General features: G+C 46.4%; 1 protein-coding gene across 1 annotated transcript; it reads right to left on the bottom strand.

The window, feature by feature from the left end:
• Window positions 1-3457: 3457 nt before the first annotated feature.
• Window positions 3458-8363, bottom strand: LOC101831596 (coiled-coil domain-containing protein 121-like). The gene is given in 3 exon segments (XM_013119166.3): window positions 3458-4230; window positions 4233-4537; window positions 4539-8363. Coding segments are annotated over 3 exon segments (945 nt in total). The 5' UTR covers window positions 5129-8363; the 3' UTR covers window positions 3458-4180.
• Between the last annotated feature and the right edge of the window lie 6952 nt (window positions 8364-15315).

Below are 15315 nucleotides of genomic sequence, written 5' to 3'. Positions count from 1 at the left end.
TTGGGGTGGCTCGCTTACAGTTTCAGAGGCTCGGTCCATTATCATCATAGCGGGACTTGGCAGTGTGCAGGCAGATGTGGTGCTGGAGGAAGAACTAAGAGTCCCACATCTTGACTTGCAGACAACAGGGAGTGATCTGAGACTGGGCAGCATCTTGAGCATATATGAGACCTCAAAGTCCCCTTCGACAGTGACACACTTCCTCCAACCAAGTAGTGTCACTCCCTTTGGGGGCCGTTTTCTTTCAAACCACCACACTGAGTCTACTTGACTTTAAGTGTGAACTTTCCCTCTTACAGATCCTAGGAACCCAACCATGAAAGTGTGAACTTTTCATCTCCTGGCTTTGAGCCCTAAGCTAATGCTTCACCTTTCCTTGCTTTCAGAATATTAAGATTTCCTGGAAATAACCAGGGCTCATTCCTGGAGTCCCCTGATATGTGGGGTTTCCTCTAAGTTTTGGATTGCATAATTTAATGTGTAAGTTATATTTTAATTTTATTTATTTCCCTTTTTTTAATTCTCAAAAGGACACAGCAAAAGAGCTAGATCTGAGGATGAGAGTAACCATACATGGCCACATGCTGTCTTGATGGACATTTGATGTATCCAATTTTTAAAAATCTATCTTTTAAACCCTCTCTATTTGGAGGGACATCCAAGTGGGAGCTCAGACGCCTTGACAGTTGCTTTCCCAGATTTCCTGCACTCTGGTGTGACACCTGACCAAAATTGGGCAACAGGACAATATCTTTGGGGACTCCGACTGGGGACTCTGTGGCATGTTAGAACCAGAGAAGAGACTGACTGATCCCTCACAGACTTTGTCCATGACTGAGAGTCCAGCATCCTCTTAGAGTCCAGAAGCACAGGCGGCCCACAGGTGGTGGGGGACTGTCTCTGTGCCCTGCTCCCTGGTAGCTCTGCCACCCTGGGGACTCTCAGTTCAGCAGGAAGAAGGGCTGTGTCTTCTGGGGTCTTCTAGTATCTTTCTCCAGGCACCAAAGGCAGAGGGTGTGAGACTTTCCCTGAAGCAGAGAACTTGGAAAGACTTCTTTATAAACACATGCAAGGGGTGGGGTGGGATGGGCAGAGGCCACGTATGCCTCACTGATGCCTCGGGCAAGGTTTCCTTAGTTGGAACTGAGGAAGAGACAGGCATCAAGTGATAGGACAATCATGTGTTGAAGCCTTGGTCTCTAGGCCCACAGATCTATGATAGAAAAGGGCCCTTTTAAAGAGCTCTTCTCATCACTGGGAGAGAGAAGGCTTGAAGGGGACAGGGGGACCTCAGCCTATGATCCTGTCTCAGTCTCCAGAGTACCTTTGCTGAGCCCGTGCCTCCTCCATGATGCAAGTCTTTGCCACAGGCTGAAAAGCAACAGGGCTAAGGTATTACAGATTAAAGTCTCCCAAACTGTGAGCCACATCAACCCCTTTCTCTTCCTAAATTGACTGTCTTCCGTTTTTGTTACAGTAAGAGAGAGTTCACACAACAGTAAGACATTCGTCTCCTTGCATTCCTTTCTTGAATATTCCGATAGTAATTCTGTCTGAGTAATTTCTGGCTGAGACATGTTTGACAACACAGTAGAGTGGGCATCTGTCTTTTGGTTTTGAGTTTTTTAGATGTTGTTTTGAGAATGGCATAGTATTCTCTCATCATTGTTCGACAAATGTGTTTAGTCTGATGGGACCACCCTTGTCAGTACGATGGGCTCCACTCTTTAGCATCTGTTCTAGAAGAAACACACCCCAGGATAGAGGCCCCTGGCACCACACACAATGATGACATCTCAGGAGAACAGGGTGCTCTTGCTACTGAAGTGCTCGTCATGGCGTCCTTTCCGCCTTGCTGGGTGACTGCTGCAGTGTTCCCTTCCCTCTTATAACTCTGTCTTCCTGTTTACACTGGAGCCTACAAAACAACATGAAAAAATCATAACGAACATATTTTCAATTATGTCATGGAAGAAAAATATGTTATTTAAAAGGAAAACCAAGCTTGCTTTTGAGTTGAGAGGGAGGGTGGTTTCAAGCATATGGTGACATGAGCGGCCCCTTTCTCCTGCGGTGGCTAGAGGGAAAATGAGATTTCCCAGCTGCTGTGTAAAGAGAAGCACAGGGATGCATTGAGATTCATTGGTTCAGTAGTTCTGCCTAACAAGGTGACAGAAGTTACTAGAAGATGGGAAGCTAAGCAGTATGGTGGGAGACTAGAACTTAAGGAGAAGAAAAAGAAAACCCAAGGGAATTCTAAGAATGAAGAGTGTGTGTTTCATATGGAGTAGCTTGGATTGTTTCAGTGTAAGCCCAGAATTCATTTTTTCTTGGAAGGTGTCTGTCTCCCATGTTTCCTGTAGACTGGCCGGCTCTGTGTGTATGTTGCATGGGTGCTCATAGTTAGGGTAAGAGGGTTAGGATCTGTCCGGATGGGTTAGAACACAGATGGGGGGGGGTTGACCAGCAAGAGGATCCTTAGCCTAGTGGAGTGGAGGAGGCACCTTCTCCTCTCAAGAGGCTTGCCCCCAAGCGTGGCTTCACTTTCACTCAGCATTTCAGCTAACATCTGGCTCTCATGCCTGCATATTCACAGCCAACACATGTACCTTTTGATGGTGCAGGAAGGAAGTGGGAAAACCTTTATTCTCCTAGAGCAGAGATGGATAAATTGTGGCTGTCTTGTAAATGAGATCTTACTGTCGCTCTGTCCTGCCCTTTATGTTTCCTGTAGCTGTTCTGCCCTGTGGGGTGGAGTGTTATGCCGTAGAATCCACAGGAAGCACAAGGCCTTATATGTGTATTTTCCAGGCTGTCAGGAAAAAGATTACCTGTCTCAGCTCTGGAGGCCTGAAGCAACCTGTCAGCATCAAGCCAGCCCTGCCCACTGTTTAGACAATCTAGAAATGGTGCAAGGCACAAAGGAAAAAGAGCCGCAGTTAGCCTCCAAAGTCGGAGAACTCACCATGCTTATTCCACGAGAAAGGAAACGAAGTACAGGAATGCTTCTCCATTACCGTGGCGGAAGGATGGACCTGGATTGGCTCTGTGGCAGCCCCTCTAACCCATGGCTCCCCCTCCTACCTTTTCAGTTATCTTCAGCCCAAAACCAAATGCTGAAGGGAAACAACTCATACATTTTATGTGTCTCAGAAACGCAGTGAAATATTGCACCATCCTAGCATTACAAAAGGTCACAAGTGACCCTTGCCCAGTGTATCCCTGATGTATGCAGACTGTTGTCATACTACAACATTTGTGTTAAAGTAGCCTTGATGCAGTGGCTTAACTCTGGGTCATGATGCTTGCATCATTTGTCTATTTTATCTCACCACATAAATGTCCTGCTGCCGCATCAAAAGGGTGGTAATAATATAGTGAAACATATAATAAGAAAAGATGTAATATTCCTACTGCATTTACAGAGCTGGGGGAGTAAGAAATAACCACAAGTAGGTTTTGTTTTTAACAATACTGTTTAATGGCAAAGTACACATTTCATCAGCAATGCTTAAAGTTATATTCTACGACACATTGAAAAGTGAATTCTCCTTTTAATCCTATTTTAAATGAATTCATTTTACATATAAATGAAGGTTCTAAATTCTAAAAAGTTACTTTGAAGGTTTCATTATCAAATAATTTCTGAGAAACATAAAGTCAACCACAGTTTCCCAGGCTGGGGCATTGCCAAAACACATGATCATTCTTTCAGATCAGAACCCACAGTCCAACAAACAACCAGCCTATCACAAATGCAAACATACAACCCCTCTCAACAAACAAACGGAATTCCCCACAGTTTAGAATGAGATTCCTACTTGTTTCAAATGGGTAAAAATACACAGAGCATACGGATTATATACTGCACTTTGTGGACTATAAAGTACACAATTAGAACTGAAATTCATGTCATAACTAAATGATCTGAGAATTTCAAATACTGCTATAAAAATATAGCACTACTCTTTAAAAAGTTTTTCCAATGTTCTAAATCTCTGGAATCCACAACAGCCCAAGGGAGGCAGACAGCCAGTATATGTATCCCAGGGTAGGAGCACAGTCCGATATCGCCACAACTGCCCCTTCATGAAAACACAATTCTATTCTCCATGATGGATACTTCTTGGATTGCAGATTATCTCCAATGCTCAAATGCTTTAGTCAGTTATGGTAGCTGTTACTTTGAATTTGCTCTTGATTTGCTGCTCAGCGTGGTCTTTGAAGCACTCTCTCCTCAAGGCATGGATTATGACAGTGAAGGCGCACACACTGGCGTCCTGCCTGCAGCCGCTGCCGCCCTCTGGTCAAGGCTTCTAGATACCACCGCTCCTCCTTCACCAGCTGCCGCTGCTTCCCCAACTGACTCCTCACAGCTTCCACCACGCGGTACTCCTGACCCAGTTGCTGAAGTTCCTTCTGTAGCTGCTGGTTCCCTCTGTGGAGGCTGCCACAGAACTCACAATGAGCCTGCTTGCACGTCAGGGCCAAGGCCTTGTACTTCCTGGTGAGCCCCTTGGCGCTGACCTGCCCCACCCAGCTCCTTCTCCATCGGGGCCTTCTCCTGCAGGAACTGGGTGTGTGCCTCCTTGGCCGCTGTCTCACTTTGGATTTTCTCTTTCTCCTTCTCCAAGGCCTGTATTTCCGTGCCCTGCTGCTCCTTTACCTTGTAAACGGTCTTCAGAGCCTGCAGCCGCCGCTGTAAATCCTCCTGGGTCTTTCTGCTCTGTAGGAGCTGTGCTCCAAGGGCTGCATTTCTCTGGGTGTATCTGGACGCCAGCTCTTGTCTCCTTCGGTCGATCTCCCGGCATTCTTGGGCGCACTGCTTCCACAGAGCCTCCTGTGTCTTTTCACAGTGCTCGCTGTTTTTACGCAGGTATTCCGTGAAAAGCTGGTTTTCAGCCCGCACAGGGTGTCTTTCCTCTAGTAGCTGCCTGCTGTCCTTCAGCAACCTTTGCCGCCGGCATTTAGTTTCTTGGATTTGCTGGCTCAGCTCCTTCATCCCCACCACCGTCTTCCTTCTCACGTGTTTCTCCAACCTCGTCAGCAACTTTGGCTTGAGGTATGTTTTTAAAACAGTAAGGTGTGTTGTGGGCAGAGGGGTACTTCTAGGGCTCTGGGCAGGCATGCTCTCAGAATTCCCAGGTCAGGAAGGGTGACTGCAAGGGAGCAAGCCCCGGTGGTGAGCCTCACTCCAGGGCACAGCAGTGTCCTGATCAGGCAGGCGTTCCCAAGGTTTCTCTTTCTGGTGGTCAAGGCGACCAGGCCACGCCCAGCCTGCCAGGAAGTCGTGGGCTCACTCAGAGCAGCGTCAAAGGCTGTCCAGGGCTGGCCTTGATCGCTGGGGATTCACCAGGAGCCCAGAGCTCCCTGGCTCCTAACTGACCAACTGTGTCCTGGGAGTCCCTCTGGTATTGCCCTCCTGGGGACCAGAGTTCCTCCCTTTCATACCCTGTCCAGAAGTCAGTGCTCTCTTCCGGGCTCTGCCGTCCCTGCTGCACTTCCAATGAGCTCTGAGAACCTGTCAGGATGGCTCCAACCTGGTGATCTGCCTTGATCTGCCCTTCACCAGCATCCACTTTAGGGTGGAAAGGATGGATTCTCCACATGCTAGCAGGAGTGTGGCCAGGTTCATCTCTGCAGTGCCGTGAGACCTAGGGTTCGTTATTCGAGTCTTCTTGAGTTCCCTGTGTGTTGCTGAGAATAGCAGCATTCAGGAAACTGCCTTTGTACAGGGGACATTGGGAGCACCAAAGAGACTGACTGTGGCAGGTGCGTGGCCAGGAGGAGAGGAAGGAGGTTCCTGAAGAGCTGGAGGGTGCAGACTGGGGCGTTGCACAGCCTTGCCATCAGCTACAGTTCCTTTGAGGTGTCTTGGTCTAGTAGACTGCCCCATGTGCATTCCCAGAGCATGCTGGGTGCCACTGACCGTGGAGCACTGATGATAGTGTGTTGATGATGAAATTGCAGGTTCTCGAAATCTGGGCCTATGAATAAGTCTAGAACCCCCCCAAATGTGTCTTCTACCATAAAAGAAGTGGGGTCTATTGTAAAAACCTGCATCTTATCTCTAGTATATAATGGGTTGTGACTTTGGGCAACTTGTTTAACTGAGGAATATAGCTCCCCCGACACATGGGATTGTGGCCCATTGGCTGCACAATGCTTTCCCACATGAATTCATTTGATCTTTTAAAAACTTTTAGGTAGAGAGTACATTATTTCCCCCACTTTAGCCATGGAACAAACCCCACAACAGATATTAGCTAAGAACTCCCCAGAGGCCACATCCAAGGGGAGGAAAGCATAAGAACCAAGACTTTCTGGTTTAGGATAAATAAGTTTTAGTCTACTCTCATTTCTCAAATAGTTAGACATTATTGTCATGGCATGTGAAGCAGTTTGTCCAAGGTTCTACAGAGTTCCTGGAAAGAATGTCTGTCTTCTCATCCATCGAGAGACTAACACCCATTTCATGGCTCAGCTCTGAAGACTAAATGACGGTATGCCTAGAATTTTGGAGATTGTCATCACCTTTGCCGACCCAGCCGACACCCAGCTCATCATTGTGCTGGGGCTGGGCAGTGGGGGTTTCACACTCAGCCACACGAGCTTTTCTGGTTACCTTTGCTTTCTGTCAAAAGGTCACATTGTTTGTTGTCCAAATCAGCACCAGGAAGTTCAGACAGCTGATTAGGCAGTGTTTGTCCTCGTGTCCTTCCAAGCAGGGGAGCCAAAACAGCCCTGCCTGACTTTTAGAGTTCGCCAACATGTTGAGCCCAGATTTCAAGTGCCAGCTTCCCTGCCCAGGAGGGAGGTGACTGAAGCAAATGAGGGTTTCGGTTAGGCCTGTGCGAGCACCAACGGCCCGGCACCAGTAAAGTCTACATAGAACATTCAAAATGATTTAAGACAAGCAATATCCGTCAAGATTTCTGAACATGTGGTCTACACCAGCAGGCCTCTTTCTTCAGACCGGGTTCCCAGTGGTGCCAAAGTTAAGGGAGACTGCAGAGTCTCCTCCTGCATGCCGTTCAAAGTCTCCATCCTCGACTACACATAAGGCCTCTTTGAGTTCTGAAAATCTCTGTCACAATAATGGTAATGGTCACCATTGGCTAAGCTCGTACTGAGCACCAGGTGTCTTCGTGTATCATATTTGCAGTCTTCAGCAAGCACTGGAGAAGTGAGACCTATTATCTCCATTGGACAGACAAGGACACGGAGGCTCTAAGAAGTAGCATCCTCATCCAGGACCATAGGTAGTTGGGTCTGCCTTTCTCCATAGTCACCAACTCTGTTAGCTCCCTTGGCAAGACAGTTACGGCTTCACAGAATGCTAGATCAGTAATTCCCTAACTGCCCCAGGATTGTTCAGATAGATATGGCTTCCCAGACTGTCCCCATGAGGGTCTGATTTGGCTGTTCTAGACAGAAAAGAGGGATGTAGGGTTAACTCTCTGGCCAGCATAGGGTTTGAGAAACACGGTGGTCGTATCCCTCATTCCATAGCCCCAAGTCATGATGACTCAGCCTGCGCCGGGTGTATTGGAAATGTGGAAATGTGAAGCCACATGGCTCTAGAGTCACTGTCCCCGTGAAATCTAAATATAAGAAGACACAAAGCCCTAGTTGGATAATAGCTCTGCTTCCTGTGGTCTGCCTTGATTTCCTGGAGATTCAGGATGTGAGACTCAGACTAATACCCATCACTGCGATAATTGTGGTAAATCATCTGCCGGAGACTGGCTTTAGCAGATGCCAGCTGTGGGAAACGGCCCAGACAAACCGTCCGAAGCCTCAGCGTGACGACACAGCAGCTTTCTTCCTGGCCGTGAGATGAACGCACTGATGATTGGCTGTAGACAGAGACGGTGCTACACTCCCCAGCCAGGAAATGGGCTGGGCAAGGCACAGGTGTGGAGGTTGCCTCCTTTAGAGCTGCTCCCGGCCATGAGGAACAGAACCGTGCACTGATGTCACGTGGAGCATGGAGACAGATGATGCAAAAAAAGCCTTCAGTTTAAAGTTAGACTGGAAACAACAAGTCCTTCATGCTGAGGCAATTACAAGGGTTACAAGAAAACTGCAAACCAAGTCCATCCCCAGGCACGCAGCAAATCCTTTACAGAAATTAAGTAGAAAGAAAGGGGGTTTCATGTAATGTTCTGAAAGAGCATCCAAGATTGAAAGTTTCTTTCCTGGTTGCCTGGGTTGAAAACGTCTGGTCCTACAGTCACCCTGAGAGTCCTTTCTGCTGGAGTTAGTTTGCTTTAATCCTTCTTTCTAATGATTCCAATCCTTCTTGTTTAGAAGACGTGTCTCTTAGAATAGTTAGCTTCAGATGTGTACGACCTGGGTTGGGGAGATGGCCCAGTGGGCAAAATACTTCCTGTGGGAGCATGAGGGTTAAATCTGGATCCCCAGAACCTCCATAAAAGCCAGGGATAGCAGCACACATCTGTGACCCTAGTGCCAGGCTACACGGGACAGGTGCTGGCGAAGACAGGCGGCTTCTGGGGAGCTTGTTGACCACCAGTCTAACTGAAATGGTCAACTCTGTACTCAGTGAGAGGCTGGGCCTTGGAACAAGTAAGATGCACAGTAACAGAGGGAAACACCTGACGTCAGCCTTTGGCCTCCATACCTTTACACATGTGCGCGCGCGCACACACACACACATGCGCGCATACACACATGGACACACGCACATGCACACGTGCGCGCATACACACATGGACACACGCACATGCACACGTGCGCGCATACACACATGGACACACGCACATGCACACGCGCGTGCACGCGCGCGCGCGCGCGCACACACACACACACACACACACACACACACACGAGTTCTGTGGAATGATCCAGAGCAAACATGGCCACTCCTAGTCTCAAGGACTCAGGTTTCTATCCCCCTGTTCTCCCACTGTCATGCTCACTTTCTCCGGTGGCTCCCAACCACCTGTAATGAGATCTGGTGCCCTCTTCTGGCCTGCAGGCATACATGCAGGCAGAACACTGTATACACAATAAATAAGTAAATAAATAAATAAATAAATCTTTTAAAGACATATTGGCGACCTTATCAACAAGGCAAAAGGGAGGGACGGCTAATGAAGTCAGCCAGCAGTCATTCACGGGTCATAGGTGATTATATTGAGATTGTACTGTGTAAGCTAGGCCTGGGTGGCCATGGGATCTTGGGGTAAGTCTTCCTTTTCTGTCCTCTCTGCCTCAGGGCACATAAAGATAAAGTGTTCTTCCCCAACTCCATTCAGTCACCACACCCCAATGCCCCCTCTCACCAGGTGGGGAAGCTTGTGCCAGGTGCGTGGCAAGACTTTACCTGCATCTGTGAGTCCTTCCTGGATCCCATGAACTGTTTCAAGGAAATGATCACTTTGAACACTGCCAGGAACATTCTGGAAGGCAGGTGTTTCCTGGTATCCCAACCAGCCGCTCCATTGGTAATTCCACTTCTGGGCTCCACCCACATGGGCACTTCCCACCATGCATTGGATCTTACACTCCTGCTAGTGACAGACGTTGTTCCACCCATCATCTTTGGTTCAGAGTTCAAATTTGATCGTCTAGTGAACCTCAGTGGGTCTAAGGAAGTGCTAACATGGGGTGGCTGTAGGGAGAGGTTGCCCAGCTCTAAGGAGTGAGTTTACATTCAGCAGGGATTGTCTCTGTGCCATTTGTGAGGGAAATGGACCTGCCATACCCATTTTACAGATGAGGAAACAAATCCAGCAGCTGCTGGCTCGATGTGAACCCAGCTCAGAAGTAAGTGATGCAAGTCAGGTTTTGGGTGTCTGTCCCTTCTTGCTCCAGAGAGGGTTCACACTCCCTTCCCTGTGCCCTCTGAGCTTCTAAGGTGCTTCCCAGACACAGTTAGGCCAACACACTTCTTGATGCCTCTCACAACTAGGCAACGTCTCAGCAGATGAATGTGACTGTGAGTGCTGCAAGAGCAGGGTGCTTCCTTGTGCCCTGCCCTGTGGGAGATGAGCAAGGCATAGGGCTTCCACACTGCGTGAACCCTGGCTACTTGCTCCGAAGCAGAGTCTGCCCGGTGTCAGCCTGCAAGCAGCAAGCGAGTTTTTGGTGTGTGTTCATTTCCCTTTAGAGTTCTGCCTCTCAGTGCTCTTGAGCAGTGACGCTAATGAGCCAGCCAGGGATAATTTGTTCCCTTCTCCAGAAGCTGAAGCTAGCTTCTCCTTGATGACAGATAATCTCTTCCCATAGGGACAAAGAGCAAATTTCAGCATCCCAACAAGTGGCCTGCCTGGGTCTCATGACCAATGCTTATCTTGTGAAGGAAAGAGAAAGGTCTTATTCCCAGACACTCTCCTGTGCCTCCTGAATGGTGCTGACTCCAGACTTGGTCCCTGGGGATACAGCCGGCTCTGAATATTTTTCTGGAGCTGTTGACTTGAAAAGCCACGTGGGGCTTTGTTTGTTGTTTACTCTTCACCATGTTTTAACTTTTGACATTTGAGTTATGTGGCCATTTTGCTCATTGCCTCAGCACCAAGTTTGTGGTAGCTCCATCAAATTCAGGCCAGGGGGCTAGACTTCATTAGAACGACAGCCCTTGATGACAGTTCTTCAGTCTGGAACAATTTCTCTGCATGGTTCAGATTGGTTAGAAGGGGGGAAAAGAGCTCATTGCTTGGGAGATAGCATACTTCAGCCTGGAAATAAAACTAAAGAAACTTCTCTGCTGTTTACAGAATGGCCTCTGTAATAAAGTAAACAAAATAGCTAATGACATGGATTCTTATGAGCAATGGGTGTCAGGTTGAGCAAATAAAACTAAACAACACTAAATCTGAATTTTAACTCATTTATTTTTTAATAAAACCATATCACATTCAATGTTTGGAGTATAACCTACTTAAAATTACTTAATGTTTATGAAATACAAGGTCAAACCACACATAGCATGGCTCAGTAGCAGAGTACTTGCTTAGTAATAGGTTCGAGAGAGAGAGAGAGAGAGAGAGAGAGAGAGAGAGAGAGAGAGAGAGAGAGAGAGAGCTCAAATTCAACTTGGATTTCTGTATTTTATCTAGCACTATGGCATGATTTAAAACAACCCTGAGACACATATGGCTGCTTTTGTTTGCTTAACAGGTTTTTTAGCCATGCTATATGTGAGTAAAATTGAAGTAGTCAGATAGTTCCATGCTTAGCTGGCATGATGGCACACACCTTTAATCCCAGCACTTGGGAGGCAGAGGCAGGCGGATCTCTAAATTTGAGGACAGTCTGAACTACAGAGTGAGTTCCAGGACAGCCAGGGCTACACAGAGAAACCCTGTCTCAAGAAACAAAGCAACAACAATGACAAAAATAGTTCCATGCTGCTGTCTTTAAAATTCTATTTTGTTATTCCCTCACTTCCTTTCCCATCCCAAAGCTACCATTTTAAACTTCTCTAACTTTTTTTTCTCCTGGCAAGGGGATGTTAGCTCGATTTTTCTAGATGTCACACTTGAATCATGATGTCTTGATTCTCAGCTTCTGATATTATGTGTTGACTTCCTTTTGGAGGGCAGGGTAAGAATTCAAGCCTTTGTCGATTGCTCTTTGGTTGGTCCCCACCTCTACAACCTCTCAATATATTTATGCAATATTGATTCACTCTATACCTGAGGCTTACATTATTATTTTCATGAGTAACCTTTTGTAGCTTTTGTTTTTAAGGTGAACAACTGTCTTTGTTTTGCTGCTTTTAAGGTGTTTCTTACCACCATGTGTATAAAATCTCTCCCAGCTGTATATGTCACTGAATATTCAAAACACATAGGCTCCTTCCTCTGTCTCTGGTTTTGACGGGCTGATCTTTTGACCACCTGCATCTGGGGATCTCCCTTTTTCATTGCTTTCTGTTACTGTAACAAATACCTGAGACAAAGTTGCTTGAAGGGAAGAAAGGTTTCTTTTGGTTCAGAGTTGTAGAAGTTTTCAGTTCCTGATAATTGACCCTGTTCCTTTGCACATATACCAGCCAATCGTATTACAGTGGGAGAGCATAGTGGAGTATGACTGTTCATTTCCTAGTTCAGTGTGAAAGAAGAGGACCAGACCAAAGTCCAGTGATTGCATTTGAGGGTTGAGTCCCAGTGACCTAAAGATCTCCCATTAGATCCCACCACTCAAAGACCACCAGCTCCCAACAGTGTCTCAAGCTGAGGGCCAAGCCTTCAACACAGCATTTAGGAGCTGTATAAGGTCCTAACATCATTTGGGACACTCTCTCCATCTCTATATCCTGGATTACCTGTTCCCTGGGATGATGTCCTCATTTTTGGTTCTCACTCTAATCTTGATGTAGTATCTTTCAATAAGCCCTAGGTAACTACTTGTTGAAGTGAGAGTAAATCGATCAATGAGAACCAGCAGTGTGTGGACCATGGCTGTAGCCCCTGCTACAGGGCCTTCACCTTGCTCTGCAATTTACCAACCCCTTCTTGTCTCCTAGACTTGGTGTCAAGTCAGGATGCCATCGTTTCCCTTCCTTCCTTCCTTCCTTCCTTCCTTCCTTCCTTCCTTCCTTCCTTCCTTCTTTTTCTGAGACAGCATTTTTCTGTGTAACCCTGGTTGTCCTGGAACTCACTTGAACAGTGGTAGTTTGCACATGCCTTTTATCCCAGAACTTGGGAGGCAGAGGCAGGCAGATCTGAGTTCAAGGCCAGCCATCATTTTCTCTATGCAACAACAGAGCAAACAGCACTAAGGAGTTGATCAGTGGAGGACACTGGATTGCAAGCAGGAAAGCCGGATGTCTTTTTGGCCCAGCTCTGGAGAGACTCTTAGTCCTTCATGTCCTCTGAGACCTGGTGGAATCTCACACCTTTATAGAACCAGATTGTCTGAACCCAACTGACTCCCATTATTCCAAACAAAACTGTCTGAATGAAGAGCCATTAAAATGGCATTGTCGAGCGGATACTGGATGTAGAGATTTGGAGAACTGCTCCAGCAGTGATGAGTAATGGAGGTAAGAGGGCTCTCTTCCGAAATTTGTTTTTTCATCCCCTTCTTCAGTAGTGAGTAAATAAAACACTCAGTGTTTAAATGGCTCGATTCATGCCTAACGAGTGTGGATTTCTGTAAAGACCGATTCATTCTCTGTCTAGATTGTAGCTTGGCAGAGGATGCTTCTGCTTCCTGAGTCAAAGCCTCATTCATTTTTCTGAACCCGAGAGAATAACCTGGTACAGATGGGACTCTGAGTAGGACTTTTTCCGGCATACCAGAAACATGCCCTAGACATCACTGGGTCTGGCCAGAGCTGTCCGAGGCAATGTGGATTGGCTCCAACCTGAATCAGTCTCTCTGTCTCTCTGCGTCTTTGTCTGTCTGTCTCTAATTCCCTTCCTTTGCTTAAAAATTCATTTATTCTGTACTTTCCTAATAAGAGTGAGGATTGGCTCAGCCTGTTTTGTGGATGGAGAGAATGATGCAGAGAGTTCACACCGGGGCTGTGGAGGCCATAAACATGGAGAATTTCCCCTGACCATGGTTGACATAAACCTGAGGTTGCACAACTGAGAAACCATGAGCCGAGATCTGAAGACACATGGTCAAGATGAATGCCAAAAGATTCTACCTAGGTAGGGGGAGATCAAGATGCTATTGTGGATCTAAAAGAAATTCTAAAACTGTATTTACATGTATGTGTGTGCCTGTATGGGTTTATGCACAGCAAATACATGATGGTGCCTAAAGGAGGTCAGAGAGGTTGTTGGATTCCCAGATACTGGAGTTACAAGTGGTCGCTAGCCACCTGATATGGGTTCTGGGAACTGAACCCCTGTAGTGAGTGCTCTTAACTACTCAGCCATCTCTCCAGACCTGGAGATTTCTAAAAAAAATGTAATACAGTTGCTTATATGGTATATTTCTCTGTCCTATTTTGAGGTGAGAATTCTGTATGGAATTAATTTTATTAAAGAAAGCACAATTTGGAAGGCTTTGACTTGGGTTGATAATAGAAAATTTGAAGGTAACAATTGTTAGGGGAAGTATGTTTTAGCTTTTCTAAGTTTCAAAATCTGGGTCTTTCTACCCTGGACAACTAGATAAAGTAGTTATAATTTTCTGATGAAAGGGAGCGGAAATTGAAAATCTAAGAAGGAAAGATATATGATACCAAATATTAGGTGACAAAGAACATTTAGCCACATATTCTTCAAAGTGGCAGCAAATCCAATAAAGACCGAGAAGCCGATGATGGATGCAGATGTGCATGGACCAAGATGGATGAGCCAGTTATCAGGAAGTCACTCGGGAATCTCGGGGGCTTGCCGGCATGCTCTCTGTCTGGCTAGGCACAAAGTTCCCCTATTCCATCTGACACGGTAGCACCCATACTCAGAGGCCTGCCTGAAATACCCGACTCTCCTGGGGAATCCCCTCTTAGGGTGATGGGTGCCTGTGACCCACATAGCCAACCCCCTGATACTGTAATGGTTTACATAGCCTGTTAGCAGAGAGCTGCTTTAAAAGCCATGATGTTTGTTTTTGTAGCCCTTGAAACTGCCATGGATGCTTGAAAGTGGCACATATTTTGTAAATAATTGTTGGATGCCTTAGTAAGTGACTTTAATTGCTGTTTAATGACCTACCATCCTGCTTTTGAGTTGTAATTTTTAAAGTGCATGCACACAGTATCTCATTTGCTTGATGGATCCTATTATAAGCAGGCAGGGTGAGTGATAACATTTAACAGAGCTGGGAAAGCAAGCTCAATCGCTTCCTTTCAAGGCTCTACACAGGATCAATGTAGCTTGACGGCACTGGCTGTCGCGCAATGAGAAAGAGAGTGTCAGAATCCCTTTTGTGAGGTTATAGAAAAAATATCTAGGTCACATCTATATTCCTCCTAATTGTCTTTAATTATGAGCAGCTGGCCTTGCTTCCTGAGTCATAAACTATGAAGCCCACATACATATAGACAGGACTATCTCTCAAAGTTATAAACCCCCCTAATAATAACATGATAGTGCAAAACCACAGATAGTAACATGAAACCGGCTAATCTGTCCATGTTCTTGTCCCTGCTGTGGGCTATCGACATCGTTAGGATAAACTCCCATTCTGTCATTATCCCTCTGGGACACGCAGACACAAGATAAGGGTAGTGCTGGAAAGGAGCAGGTACTGAGCCCTAATGTTGTTGCCTTTGCTTTGGGGTATAAGAAGCTGTCACAAAACTAAAATTTCAATAAGAAAGTGGAGGAAAATGGAGTGGCAGTTAAAATTGAGAGATGCTATGCTTCTCAGTACCCACTC

Source organism: Mesocricetus auratus, unplaced genomic scaffold, assembly GCF_017639785.1.
Source record: "Mesocricetus auratus isolate SY011 unplaced genomic scaffold, BCM_Maur_2.0 Super-Scaffold_100676, whole genome shotgun sequence".
In the NCBI taxonomy this organism is placed as follows: Eukaryota; Metazoa; Chordata; class Mammalia; order Rodentia; family Cricetidae; genus Mesocricetus; species Mesocricetus auratus.
This window is presented reverse-complemented; position numbering and strand designations above follow the sequence as displayed.